The sequence below is a fragment of the Pangasianodon hypophthalmus genome, chromosome 28, assembly GCF_027358585.1.
Source record: "Pangasianodon hypophthalmus isolate fPanHyp1 chromosome 28, fPanHyp1.pri, whole genome shotgun sequence".
NCBI classification, from domain to species: Eukaryota; Metazoa; Chordata; class Actinopteri; order Siluriformes; family Pangasiidae; genus Pangasianodon; species Pangasianodon hypophthalmus.
Genome location: NC_069737.1, coordinates 12,680,907 through 12,696,106, shown reverse-complemented (window position 1 = coordinate 12,696,106; position 15,200 = coordinate 12,680,907). Strand labels below are relative to the sequence as shown.

The window sequence follows — 15,200 nt, the reverse complement described above, 5'->3', positions numbered from 1 at the left end:
TACTTGAACTCGAACTATTTTAGGTAACATAACTATATAAGCATTAAACTGAGATTTGTTCTGTGAACACACACACAAATAGATTTAAATACAAGAAGCATGTTTATTATTCATGATATAAAACACATTATGAAATGGTTCAAATGCGCTGCATTCCTCTTGACCAATGCTTAGTTTTAATATTGATTACAATAATTAATAATAGAGAAATAGAAATACTAGAGAGAGTACAGAACTGAGAATAGAAAAGGTACAGAAGATAAAAGGAAAGGAAAGAAAGAGAACATTTGTACACGTTTGGTCAGTGTTCAGCAGTTGGCAGAGCGACGCAGTGTCCCATTCTTCACTGAACAGATGACTGCAGTAGTTTAAAAACAGTACACACGCGCACGCACACACACACACACACAAAACCACGAAAACCTAGATCCATGCAAAAGCACTTCCACAGCCGAGCAGCCAGCAGCAATCCGAAATGACACACATGCTCAGACACACGCAGCAGCAGAGCAGCGCATCACGGATACATCCAGAACCGATATTCACACCCAGACGGGTCGCAAAGTTAAAAGACGCGGTGCGTAAGAAATGAAGAAATGTTCAGCGTTAAGACTTTTCAACCGTGGTTTGGCAAAAAAAAAAAAAAAACTCGAGAAATGCAAGCGCAAATCTCCTATTAATGTTCACCCGATGCAGCTTTTGCTTGTAGATTAGCAGCTCTCGTTCCTGCCATAAAATCGAATAACAGCAATCTAGTCCATTAGTCCATCCTTCTTCATAAAATCATCTCTTCAGTCCAGCGACTTTCAGAGATTCAGAGCGAGAAAGTGCTGGTCCGTTTTAATCGGGTCCCGTTCCGAGTCAAACACATCCACGATGAGTGAGGGGTTTCCTTCAGGTCTACGGGTTCACTACCAACCCCGCCCACAGACGCTGGAACGTTACGCTAGTGTTTTCAGAGGCATCCTTTACGTTACGTTAGAGTTTGAACCATCGCGCTTGGTTAGTACTTTGCTGTAAAAGTGCAAAAATCTTCATCATACTGTAACTACTCTCAAATATAAGGAAGAGGCAGAAAGAGAGAGAGAGAAAGAGAGGGGGGGACAACAAGAAAAAGAAGAAAGAAGAGGGAAAAATGTGTGAGTAGTGAGTGACTACGTAAACGAGAAAGAGAGTGAAAGACAGATAGAGAAATTGAGACAGAGAGAGATGAAGATAAAGCGATAAACAGACAGAGATATAAAGACAGGTAGAGACAGAGAGGCAAAGAGATGCAGACCAAGTGTTATCGAGAGAGACAGGAAGAGAGATAGAGAGACACAGAGAGAGAGAGTGTGTGTGAGAGAGAAAAAGAGAGAGAGAAAGAGAGAGAGAGAGAGCAGTGTTGTCCAGGCCTTCTGAATCATGAAGCAGCTCCAGGAGGAAGCTTCAGCCTCGTCCTCAGTGTGAGCCACACCTCAGCATCACATCAGCTTATTTTCAGCTTCCACTTCAACAGAGTTTCAACTCTTCAGTTGCTCAAAGAGGTTTATCAATGATCGTCACACCTGCGCACACAAACACACACACGAAAAACCATTTTTTACATTAGTTTCATACTGTATAACACTGCAATTAAACTGTAAGTTTTAAAGCAGCCACAAGAGGGTGCTGTTGCTGACTAATCATCACACATTCACACATTTATTCATAAACTAACTGTGCTAAGGATCTTAAAGAATATATATGCTATCATCTGACCTGTGGTTATTAGCTGATTATTCAAAGTTGCACTTGTTTTGGGATTTATGCCAAATGATCATTTCTAAAGGGTTTTTAACCATCTAATATGTTATGTATGTATGTATTATTTTTATATTCTGCCAGCCGGTTTCCACTGGAGTTACGTGTACAATCACAGTTTACATCACATCAGGCTGTTGGTTTGTGTGTCTGACCTGCGTAGCTGCGCCCGGTGCTCATGCAGCTTGGCAATATGGTCCACTTATCCGTACTGGGATTATAAAACTCCACCGACGCCAGGTTACAAGAGCCGTCGTCACCCCCGATCACATACAGCAGATTGCCGACTGCACACACTCCTACAGAGGGACACGTGACATCAGCTAACGTTGGCTAAGCACGGTTCAGGCAGGTACATCACGCTTCCGCTGTTGTCGCACTTCCACAAAGGAAGGATTACAAATCAAAATATTGCTCACATGAAAAAACAAGATATGCCACGAGGCCATCGGTGTGGTGCTTATGTTAAAGAGTTCGCATTCTTTAGAGGACATTGGAAAAGTTTTGCCCTGCCCTTAGACTTTCCTTACACTTGTGTTTTGAATGAACAGGTTTTCTTGTTCAAATTTTTGCCTGTGGAAATCACACATATGCTTCAGATGTGCTGAAAAGGTTTCCTTTAATGCAGGACAACAGCACTAGGTGTTTCCCTCCCAGCATTAGTGGAGTAACTGAGTGAATGTCCAGCCTACCTGCGTTCCGGCGACACATGTTCATGTCGGCCACTTGTTTCCAGGTGCAGGAGACGGGGTCGTACACCTCACAGCTCTTCCTGACTAACGGGCCGTCGTGCCCGCCCACCGCATACAGCAGTCCTTTCAGCACACCCACCCCTGTCAAACACACTCGGTATAAACTACAATCTGTGAAGTAAACAATCATAAATCAGCATTTAGGAGACATGTGCATGTGTGTGTGACCTGCTCCGCTGCGCCGCGTGCCCATCTCTGCTACGTATGACCACTCGTTGGTGTTCGGGTTATACGCCTCCACGGTGCTCAAACACTGACGTGTCGCTCCATCATATCCACCAACTGCATACAGTATACCTGCGCACACACAGACACACGCACGCACAATAGAACACATCAGCATGAATGTTTGTGTCTACGCTGAAACCCTTACCAGTGTCACGTTTAAAAAAATATATTATTCTAATGGCACACATTGAACAAAATGCAATACAGAACACACATTCTTTGTGTACAGATATTTATCCTGTTGGATATTTTGCACATTGAATATACAGTGCAAGATTGGCTCCGATTGGCTCCGCTCACCTCCGACCACGCCCACTCCTACGCTGCTGCGCCGGGTGTTCATGGGAGCTATGTGGAACCATTCGTTGGTCTTCGAGTTGTACGCCTCAACAGTAGCCAGACCTGCGCGACAAAAATACCTCTGAATATTTCATCTTCTGACATTCGCAATGCGAGGTCTTCCACTTCCGTGTGTTTCCTGAGTTACCAGGCAATGCAGTGTACATATTCACAAGCTGAATACTATTGGGTTGGAAATACTTCGTTAATACTTCATATTTCATGATTATACATCAGTATTATTTCGGGGTGTTTATACTTTACTTATAGTATTATTGAAATTGAATATTTTTTTACACTTCCAAGAAAAACAAAAGCTTACTTTCTACCCCTCACATTTTTATTTAGACCTCATAAATAAATACTCATTACAAATCACAAATTGGCATCAGAACACCCAATCATTTCAAATTAGCATCTTGTCAAGTTCATCAACGTAAAAAACTATCAAGGATCGTGCTGATTTGTCACCTGCTGTGATCTCCTCATGCTACACAATGTAGTTAATGCTAGAGGTATCTGTGATTCTGAAGATGAACAGGCCACAAGACTGCAGTGTTGAACTTGAGGATGAACGCCCCTGGCCCTACCTCAGTAAAATGCTTCCATATGCTGGAATTACCAAAGACTTGTATAAAATGACGTGTCGCCTTTGCCTGCCTAGAAGGTCTGAACTCCATCTAATCTGAAAGTGTGTTGAGGTAAGTTTCGCTGATTTGCTCGAATTAACTGGCTATGTTTTACTAAGTTAGTCTGTTTTCTTTGCTAATGCCAGATTAGACTAGAATTGAGTCCAGTAATTGGCTAGACAGCAAGTCAAATTCTAGCTAATACTAAATACTGGTTATTTACAGGACACTGTACTTCTGATTAATTCATTAGCAAACCACGTAGCATTAGTCATGCGCATGACCAGCAAATTTCCACAGACTGAGTGATGTTTTCAGGCAGAACGGTGTAGTTGCTTTAAAATGAACCCCAACTTTTAACAGTCACAAGTAATAGAAGTCACCTTTCACACAAAAACATGACATTAACTTCATTTTAACAGTTAAAACCAATTTATGTGTATTATAATTTATTTATGAACGTAGCTGAAGGTAACTGCACTAAAATCTTTTAATTAATGAGTTTTTACATGAAAATAGTAAAATCTTCTAACACTGACGAGACACATTTTTAAAAATATATGTATCTTAACTTAAAAATGGTATCATTGGCATCGTCGGCGTCTCGGGGTTTCTGTCTTGGTCTTTACCTGTGCTGCCATCAAAACCACCCACGGCGTAAAGGAGTCCGTTGAGAACAGCGGCACCTAGTGTGGACCTCCGGTCCTGCATACTGCTCACGCAGCACCACTCGTCTTTCACAGGGTCGTACGCGTCCACTGTCCTCACACGCAGAGAGCCGTTAAAGCCTCCGACAGCGTACACCATGCCACCCATGTACACTACGCCTACACACGCACACATACAGACACACGCACAGAGAGAGAGTTGTGGAGGAATCAGAAAGAAAAATGATCTGCAGTTAATAGATAAAAAAAAAGAATTGTACAGTTGTTAAGAACCAGCTAATAATAAGCCAATAGTAAAAACCTTTTTTGCCACATAAGGCATTTGATCTGATTTACCAGACAACCACTATTTGTTTGTGTGTGTGTGTGTGTGTGTGTGTGTGTGTGTGTGTTGGGGGGTGGGATGTGTGGATGGATGGGAAGTGGGGGATCTGAACCTGCTCGACATCGTCTGGATGGCAGTTCTGCCACCTGGAACCATCTCTCCTCTTCAAAGTCATAACATTCCACACTGCGGATAGCTTTCGGTGCTTGGCCCCCAACAACCACCATCACCTACAAAACACACACACACACACACACACACACACACTCACATTGACATACTGCATTGTAAAAGGTTTAAGGACCACAACAACAACTCAGAACACACATTTCCCCCTGGTAAAACTCTTTAACCACTGAAACTAATCAAATCCTCAAATTTCCACTCAGATTTCCTCGAATTTCTCTGTTGTTTGTTGATTTCGACTCTTGATGACTAGGCTATGTTTAAACATGCAGCCCAAACTTCAGCAGGAGAACAAAAAGCATGAGGTCAGTTTGGATTTCTTGCTCATTTGGGTTTTAGCTGACTGTGCTTCCTGGTGAGAAAACATTTGCGATGATATGGGCTGCATTCCAAACTGCATATTAGAATACTGAATTTTGTCACTGTCAGCTCCACTGTAGCCCTTAACATAATAATACATGACAAAATACGTGTGGGTGGTTAGCTAACTAGCGAGCTATGCTATGCAAGCAAATGTAACTTGAAAGAAACTATCTGAATTTCATAACTTATTTGCAATGAAGACACTCAGTCTAGAAATAAATCAGATTTGTCCTGCTGTGTGAACAAAGCCTTAGCTGTTCAGCTGACTCATGTGGTAAAGCAAAAAAGAGAAACGCTGCTCTAGATCACACAGGCAAAAAAATAGGGTTTAAAAGTCCCCTGTGTCCTTTGGTAGGTGAGTCAGCGTCTTTTAGCACCATTTATTTAGTTGCTTTTGGCTGGAATACGTCACATATCCTCACAAAGATATAAACGCACCTTTGTGTATGGAATAAGAACAGATGCTTGCCTACAAGAACACTTTCTCCTCTGAGACGCAAACCGAGTACACGCATTTTTTATAGTGCAGCATATTTTAATATCAAATGATAGTTATAAAAAGCAAATTGATAAATTGCAAAGGAATTTTTTGATCTCTTCTATTGTGTCGCCACAGTGAGGAGATCAATTAACGTGCCACTAACTGCACTGTACATCATGTAACGTGGCCCAAAGTTCATATGTCTGTTCAGTGATGCAGCATAATAATATCCACTGGCTCCTAACACACACACACACACACACACACACACACACACACACACACACACACACACACACAGAAACATACAGCTGCACCTTTGGTGCTTGGGCCCCTCAAATCGCTGCTTGCAGCTATTTTTAAACTATTTAATACCTTTTTAAAACAGCAGTTATGTGTCGTTTTAAGAAACACTGAGTATGTGTAATAAACACACACACACGCGCACACACGCACACACACACAGACACACAGACACACAGACACACAGACACACAGACACATACAGCTGCACCTTTGGTGCTTGGGCCCCTCAAATCGCTGCTTGCAGCTATTTTTAAACTATTTAATACCTTTTTAAAACAGCAGTTATGTGTTGTTTTAAGAAACACTGAGCATGTGTAATAAACACACACACACACACACACACACACAGACACACAGACACACAGACACATACAGCTGCACCTTTGGTGTTTGGGCCCCTCAAATCGCTGCTTGCAGCTATTTTTAAACTATTTAATACCTTTTTAAAACAGCAGTTATGTGTCGTTTTAAGAAACACTGAGCATGTGTAATAAACACACACAGACAGACACACACACACACATACACACCTTCGGGTAGCTGACTGGCGTGCGCACTCTGGTGCGGACGGTCTTCATCATGGAGCGCTGCTCGGCCGGCAGCAGGTGGTACTTCATGGCCTCAATCAGGTAGTCTTTACAAGCACTGCTGTTCTTCACCAGCGTTTCCTCCTCCACCCTCTGCACAGTCACACACATTCTTACACCATCCATCATGTTTCAATGCAAATACACCAACACATTTAATCAACACTGAACTGTTGCAGCATTTCCGTCAGCTGTAAGAATATGACTGCTTCACGGCGCTAGTGAGGCACAAATGCGCTATGCCATACTCTTACAATTACATTTCGTTAATTATTGTGGCATTTCTATACATTAACTCAGCAATAAATTTATCGAGGAGGTCATTTTAACATAAAGGGAAATTTTATTCCGTATTTGCTGCACTTGGATGGAAATATATCTATTGATGCATAAGCGATTTTAATCCTCGTGTCACACACCAACCTGTACGAGGTACTCTCTGGAGAGGAGAGGCAGGCGTACATGCTCCATCAGATGAGACATATGTTCCTGTCGCACATCCTTATCGTGTTTGACCCACGCGATGACCGCTTCGAACACCTACACACGAACACAAAACAGCCAATTAGCATAATGCCACTTTCCAGACCAGGCTGTTCAGCACAACACAGCACAACTTGCATCCAATTCATTTCAATTTCAAGTCATTTTAACAGCCCTTCTGTGCTGCCTCCCGTTGCCAAGACAACCCTGGACGACTATTGCATGATGCTCATTGCCATAGCAATGATTCAGCAAAGCATCATGGGACAGCTGGTTGTGTTTTGTATATCTGTGAGGTAGTAAATAGAGTCTATAGACAGCAAGGAGAACACAAGTTCACACATTATGGCTGATTTCTTCGTAGTTCCTCAGTGTACGCGTATGTGTGTGTGTGTGTGTGTGTGTGTGTGTGTGTGCGCGTGTGGGGTACCTTCTCTTCCGAAGGAATAGTGAGTTTGTCGCTGGCGATAAGGCTGCACACTTGCTCCATGCCCAGGTTGAGGAACTCCTCACACTGCATCACCTCCGAGAAGTGCTGCTCTGTGTGTGTAGGAATGTGAGAATGAATAAAAAAAAAAATTAAAAAAAAAAAAAAAAAAAAAAGATTCAAAACACTATAACAAATAATAAACAGCTTTACCAATTTTGTACAAGCAATGCTATCGTTTCTATAGTAACAGAAAATTCACTGGGATTGTAAGGCGGATGTTCCACATAATCTAAGATCAATAATAAATAGATTAAAAACATCTAAATCTCCATTGGTACAGTGATTTTTTTTTTTTTTTTTTTTAACATTTATGGAAGGAGTCTCCAGTTTCAGCATCTTGTAACAGGAAGATTTCCGACACGAAATTTTTCCGAACAGAGGACAATTCTGGTTTCTCTGTAGCATTACAAGCTACATTTTACGTAACAGCTACAGTTATGCTAACAGGAAGCAACTTCCCACTAATGTTCCACAACATTAAAGTAGATAATAAACTGGGAATAATAAACATTGGTATTAATACTAACTAGCCTTTATGTCAGGCTACATCACACCATGTTGTTGATTATTTTTCTATAACAGCATGCTTATTGTGTTTTATTCCTTACAAATGTTGTCTTAACCCAAACACAAAAGTCTACTCTTAGACACCCTCAGACACACACACACACACACACACACACCTACCTGCATACGAGTTGGCCAGGTTGAGGAGATCAGAGCAAGCGTGCAGGTCAGCGAAGGCCCGGATTCCGAGGCAGTTTGTGGGGTGGAGCTGAGTGGAGAGAAACTCGCAACATGCTCTTTTCACTTCCTGTAGCTGGAGAAGACCGGCGGCCGGCAGCAGCACCTGGGCACATGTGCACGAAGGAAATTCATTCACGTATTCATTCATTCATTCATCTACAATAACCACATCGTTGTGGTGAATCTGGAGCCTGAATGCTGGGTGCATATTGCTGGCATGGTTTGTGAAGCATCACTGCAAATCAATACTGTAGCTCTTCTAACTTTATCTCATAACGAAACATTCCTATAGTGATGTCTCCTACAGGACGACTCCGCCCACATCCACATCCGAGGGCTCACCTATAGACAGCCATCGGGGCTCACTGAATGGTTTAATGAGGATGATGTAACTCATATGCTATGGCCTTCACATTAACCAGTTTGCAATATACTACAGCTGTGAGATTTTGAATATCTGAGCAGAATATCTGTAGGAAGAACAACGCTCATCTCTCCAGTACAGTTCCAGAGACTTAGATCACCAACAAGGCAAGCCAAGGCAAGGCAAGCTTGACAACATTCTGGCAACATGTGGTGACCCAACACCTTACTAACACACTTTAATGTTGTGTTTTTGTTTTTTTTCCCCTTTAATTTGTCAGTAGCTACACTAACAGAGGTGAGCGAGCATCCAGATGGACGCTGTGAAACAGTTAAAACAGTGCAGACCTTTTGCTCCTCATTAGTGAAGCAGTGTTTCATAACAAACTGAGCTTTAGGAATGTTAACTGTACGCCAGACCGTAGAGCACTGGGTGTTAGTGAGAACACACACTCGAAGTGTTATTCAACACACACACACACACACACAGAACACTAACACACTTACATGCCACCCACACACACACACCGCCCACGTGCTCACATTTTCTCAAGATTTCATTAAGGGCTCCTATTGCGCCCATGAGCTAAAAGGACAAAAAGTGTAGACGACTAAAGAAAAAGTAGAGAAAATGAGTAAAAGAAGAGCTGTGCACCACTCCCACTACGACTACTACTTCTTCTAGATTGAGAGAGGAGACAGAAGACTGCAGCACCGTTTCATAACCCTGCTTTTATTATTGCTGGCATAAATAATTTTATTTACCGCTCTACCAAACCCAACTGCTCTAATGGGGCCCGAGTCTAAAAAAATGAATGAACCAAGAGCATTACTGAAGCCTTTATCTTTATTAAGCGAATTATGAGTGAAATGGTTGGTGCGTTACGTTTGCGAGACATGACAAAGAAAGGAGAAAAGAAAAGGTAGGAAGGGGTAAACATGGTGGCTTGTATTTATGCATATACAGTGGATATAAAAAGGTACACAATACATCCTTAACTAATAGATGTAGACTTTTTACATCAAAAATTCAAAAGTTAACTGTTTGAATTAAGGCTTGTGCGATATAGCGAATTAATCCCTAGATGATTTCTGCTACGATATCCAATTATGTGTATTATATTACCATATCCGCCAATGTTTATGTTTTTTTGCGTAGGAGCTCCGCGATTTAACACCGGAATATGCTAGTATGAATTATCACTCTCTCTCTCTCTCTCTCTCTCTCTCTCTCTCTCTGTCAATCACAGCGACACTAGCCAATCATGAGTGCTCATGTACGCGGAACAAGTGAGCTCATGTATGCGGAAGAGGGTAGATAGCGCTTTCCTCCGGGTGTGTTACAGTGCCCTGTGACGCAGGATCAAAAAGATGAAGATGGCTGGCGTCACGTGTCTTGGAGGAAACACGTGTTAGCTGTCGTATGATTGGGGAGATGGATGGTGGGTGGGAGCTGGCAAGTGACCAAATAAGAAAAAAAAAAAAAATGTAAACGCTTAGTCAGTGGTTTTACGCCATATTAATTTTTCTATCCACCGTTCACAAAGGACAGTGTCAGCTCTCACTTTACACTGTGTGTGTGTGTGTGTGTGTGTGTGTGTTACCTGTACGTTCTCTTCGGTGACCTGGATTTCGGCAGTGTACACATAATCGATCAGCATCCCCAGCGTCCAGCCGTCTATCTCCTTTATCCGCACCTTCTTCTGTCTGCTCTCACTCATCTCACCTACAAACACGCACAATCATTATCCCAATACACACCACATACACATCAAAACAACACACACACACACACACATTGTATCTATCCAGAACTGGTATTATTATTATTATTATTATTATTATTATTATTAGATTGAGGGTAAACCTGTAAACATGGCATGGAAATACGGGCTCCCAGCCGCCAGAACCACTCGGTGTGCCGCAATCTCTACGTCCTCCGCAACAATGGTCACGTCGCACAACACACTCTGACTGGCGGAGAAATAAAGAGCGTTACACACACACAAAAACGGTCTTCTTCTTTATGCTTTATTTTTTTTGTACTAAAAAACTGTTCTGGTTTGTTCCCTTGTAAATATTAAACAGACTATTAGCTAATTAACTAATTAACTAATCGATTAATCAACCAAAATCCAACTAGTATATTAGTGAAGCTGACAAATAAATATTTTAAAAATCTAATCTAGATTATTATTATTATTAGCAGCTTTTATTATTAACAGTTTTCAATAAAAGCATATCCTGGAATGTTTTATTCCTCTTATACCAAAGCCAACACTCATATTTCATTATATATTTAATAAAGAATGACATGCCATACTTTTTCAAAAAATCTTTTTTATGGTTGTGTTAGCGTTGTGAAACAAACTTGTTCGTGTTATTGTGTATGTTATAGTAGCTATAAACAGCGAGCGTATCCATATTAGACTTCAAGAAAAAATCAGAAAAATCAGATGACGATCCCGCAGGCTGATTAAAAACGCTATTATTATTACAGCTTTATATTTCTTTATATATTACAATGTCATGTGACTGACTTTTCTAGAAATTCAGGAAAATTTAGACCATGAGCGACTTGCATATTAATCTTTATAACTAAGATTAACACAAGTGTCCAAGATATAATGACTTTGTAATGAAATTCTAAGATTTTTTTTTTAAAATAAGTTTAAACTCGTTGCTTTATTTTCACTAAATCCAGGGCTTTCGTGGGTTTAGATCTTTCTTCACGCTGACTAATCGTTTAAACTGCTCACTGACTAGTCCATTCTGAACTCAAATCTGTACTCATGCACGTTATTACACTCGTTTACTATTACACGCAGTTTTCACGTACCTGCGCAACTCGTTCATGATCCTGAAAGCCTTCTTCATGTGTCGGGGGTTAATAGTGACTGCGCTCTGCTTCTCACACACGTCATCCTTCAGCTCCACAGCTTTATGATGGCAAAGCTTAGTGCATCTGGAAGAAAAAATACACACATACACACACACACACACACACACATACGTGCGCACACAATTAGGGGAGGATGATTTTGCAAAAATTATCAGATCACAATACTTTACCATTCCCATCACAATATCAATACACATCACAATATAGAATTTCACTGAGCTTTTGCTTTTGTAACGTTTACAATTCGTTTACAGTTTGCGCTCTATCAAACACGTGACGAGGAAATAAAAGTATACTGAGAAACGTGTGAAAAGACCTACAGCTCTCACAGTCTGCAGACTGACAGACCAAACAAGTCAAGGAACTAAACTGTACTCCTGTTTTTATACATTTAACGGTATTTTATAGATTTTCAAGCAATCTGTGACAGCAGTTTGCCAACAATGACAATTTATTTATTAAAGAAGAAAGAAAAAAAAACCCAGATGTGCTCCGTCCTAAAGACTTTCCTGTAGTGGAAATCATAAAGGTACAGCTTTAGACCCTGACACTGGAGACTCCTTCCGTAAATGTCTTCTTACAGAAAGCTTCAGCATATCATCGAGTGTATGTTTTTCTGTCTTTAAACAACATGTTTTTTTAATCTGTTTATTATTCATTCATCTTTAAGTCTGTGGAGCATCTACAATACACACTACAGGATCTGACCAATCAGAATCGAGCACTTAGCAGTGTTGTGATCTATTTTAACACTGATCTCTGATTTGCTTTGGGTTAAAATATGCCTTTTTCTTAACACTTTATTTTAGAAAGTAAACTCTATATCTACAGAATTCATTATTTAAGGTTTGTTTAGTCATGTACTCATGACTAAAATTATTTCAAAGTTGTTTTTTACATGTAATAACGGAATTTAAGGACTAATCTTAGACTTTAGGGAAACGTGTCCAAACGTCAATTGGTGGAATTCGCATTTTTGCTATAGACGCAATGAACATAAATGATTTGGATAACGCTTAGTGTGTGAACTGTGAAAATAAGAACAGTGTCAGTGATCAGACGGTTGTTGTTGTTGTTGTTGGTCTTTCGGCTTTTCGCACAGGCTGTGGAGGTGAGATCCACCAGAGACTCTTAGTGATCAGAGGGTCATTGGTTAAAAATCCCAGAACTGCCAGAGAGCCAGGGTCGGACCCTTGATCAAGACTTCGAAGTACGTCAATTTGGCTAAGAACAAGTGTAAGGGGATCTCAGGGTCACTGCCGGTTTGAGAAACTGTCCAACGATCAAACTTTTCCAGCCAACAGCAGTCATGTGGTTAGAAACGATCACTGGTGAAGGCTAGAGGATGACTAACCCATGCTGTGTGATCTTTAACTGGACACCTACATGTGTCTAAAGGTAGGTGTGTGTAATAAACTGACCAGTAAAGCTATACAGTGTTTAAAAACCCTCGACAACACTGCTGCACCTGATGTCGCCGTCGCTTCTGTGCTGAGAAAGACCCGTCTCCCAAATAATCGCTGCTTAATGGTGGTCTTTTCTATGAAAGAAATTAAGGAATGAAACCTTGTTCCTTTTTCAGACAGGAAAACAATCAACTATGATATGAACCGACTCCTTTTACAGCACGTCCTAAAGTGTTTTGCTGCTCGATTATATCACAGCAATTTGTCCGCGATTACACTAAAAATGATTCTTCGTACTTTTTACCCATTTACAGTTACATTTAATGTCGTGGATTGTCTATGAAATAAACGATCGCTTACATCATAGCAGAAAACATCGCCGTAATTACTTTCGATAAAGAGCAACACAATTATTATTATCATTATTATAATCTTTATTATTAGTAGCCTTGTTCAAGTAAATGGAGCATTCCCTATACAAGCTGTTGCTATAGCAACGATAACGTATTAGAACGAGCGCATTAATATAAGCCTGTGATTTGCCTTGCAGCCGGAACTACTTCTGACTGTGGTGTGTAATGCTAGTTTTTGTTGTTGTTTTTGTTGTTGTTGTTGTTTGTCAATTACAGAATGTCGGAATGGGTTTTTAATATAACAACAGGTGCTTCTTTAGTTTGTACACGACAATATTCTGTGAAGTATTATATTACAATTATTATTCGGATAAAAGTTAGCGAATAACGCACAACACTGCTAGCAAGCGTTGTGTGGAAGATTTAGAGACTGACCGTTCCCAATGGTTCATTCAGGGCACGCGCGCGCACGCGCACACACAGAGAGAGAGAGAGAGAGAGAGAGAAAGAGAGAATGAGAGAGAGAGAAAGAGACAGAAAAAAACGAGAGAGAGAGAGAGAAATGAGAGAGACAGGGAGAGAGAGAGAAATGAGAGAGAGACAGAGAGAGAGAGAGAGCTAGCTAGCTAGTTCGGCGCGCTTACAGCGGATGGATCTCCATGTTGTGGTGTGTGTTCAGGCCGCGATATCTGTCAGTACTTTCTTGCACCATTCCATCTCAGCGGATCGGGGCCCTGAGAGAGGAAATCCGCATCACACCGCCGCCGTCCCTCGGGTTACAGGAGTCCAGCTCAGCTGTCGCTGCACATCCAGCTACTGTAAACACACGGGCGGCTCAACAACACACACACACACACACACACACACACACACACACACACACACACACTCTCTCTCTCTCTCTCTCTCTCTCTCACACACACACACACACACAGACACACACTCTCTTTCTTCAGAGCAGAGTCGCTACCCTAAGCACGACAGCCATGTCCCATGTGTTTTGCTCTGCCCGGCCACTTGTTATTTTCTCCTCTTTGAGCTGTGTGAAGGGAAAAGACGCTGCTTTAACGCCGAGCGGAACAGCGGCGTGAACAGCAGCGCCACCTGCCGTGGAAGACCGAGACCCGTCATGCACCCAATCTCCATCTAATCATACCCGGAAGTACGGCAATGAATATTAACTACAGATCGCAGAATGGATTTAGCGCATGCGCAGTCGAGTTCCTCACGCCGTGCGTAAGGTTAGACGTCTTTACGGAGGGAGCCTTTCTAGGGAGCATGGAGCTATTTGTGATTTAACCCCTATTATTTAAAAGGTTCCCTGAAGATAAATATTCAAATATGCAAACAAGGAATATATTTCTTTATAGTAATTTAATTTATATATAGTAATTTATATAAAACTTATATATATATATGTGTGTGTGTGTGTGTACTATATAGCACATAGAGTAAAAAAATGTTTCTAAATAATAAAAATAAAAAAGAAAATATACCCAACTTTTAATCTTTAGAATATCTAAATAAATTTCTAAAAGGTTTGGGCAAAAAACAGTTATATATGCTGCAACTACACGCAATCCAAAGCATAAGACAAAATAAAGTTATTCCAGATTTTTAATATGAAAACTTAGATTTTTAAAAAATAATTATAATTATTATATAATTACACTGTTGTGAATAAACATAGCCTATTATTTCAGCTTCAAATTAAATTTATTCATTGACAATAAAAAAAAGGAATAAAAATGAATATCAGTGTTTGTATAGTCTTTACATTTGGTATAAAATTGAATTCTTATTTATTTAT

General features: G+C 40.7%; 1 protein-coding gene across 2 annotated transcripts; it reads right to left on the bottom strand.

Annotated features, from left to right (window-relative positions):
- Positions 1 to 83: 83 nt before the first annotated feature.
- klhl2 (kelch-like family member 2) lies at positions 84 to 14,545 on the bottom strand. 2 transcript variants are annotated; one of them, XM_026943090.3, is made up of 15 exons: positions 14,035 to 14,545; positions 11,569 to 11,694; positions 10,597 to 10,703; positions 10,334 to 10,455; positions 8,307 to 8,469; positions 7,560 to 7,669; positions 7,070 to 7,186; positions 6,590 to 6,739; positions 4,836 to 4,953; positions 4,360 to 4,557; positions 3,063 to 3,164; positions 2,703 to 2,831; positions 2,475 to 2,615; positions 1,938 to 2,081; positions 84 to 1,547 (listed from the first exon to the last, which is right to left on the bottom strand). In XM_026943090.3, the coding sequence occupies exons 1-15, from the start codon at positions 14,100 to 14,102 to the stop codon at positions 1,519 to 1,521; spliced, it is 1,824 nt and encodes a 607-aa protein (XP_026798891.1). In that variant the 5' UTR covers positions 14,103 to 14,545; the 3' UTR covers positions 84 to 1,518. The 2 variants fall into 2 exon arrangements, with proteins under 2 accessions (XP_026798891.1, XP_053086737.1); XM_053230762.1 differs by lacking the exon at positions 14,035 to 14,545 and having other exon boundaries at positions 10,597 to 10,699.
- Positions 14,546 to 15,200: the final 655 nt, after the last annotated feature.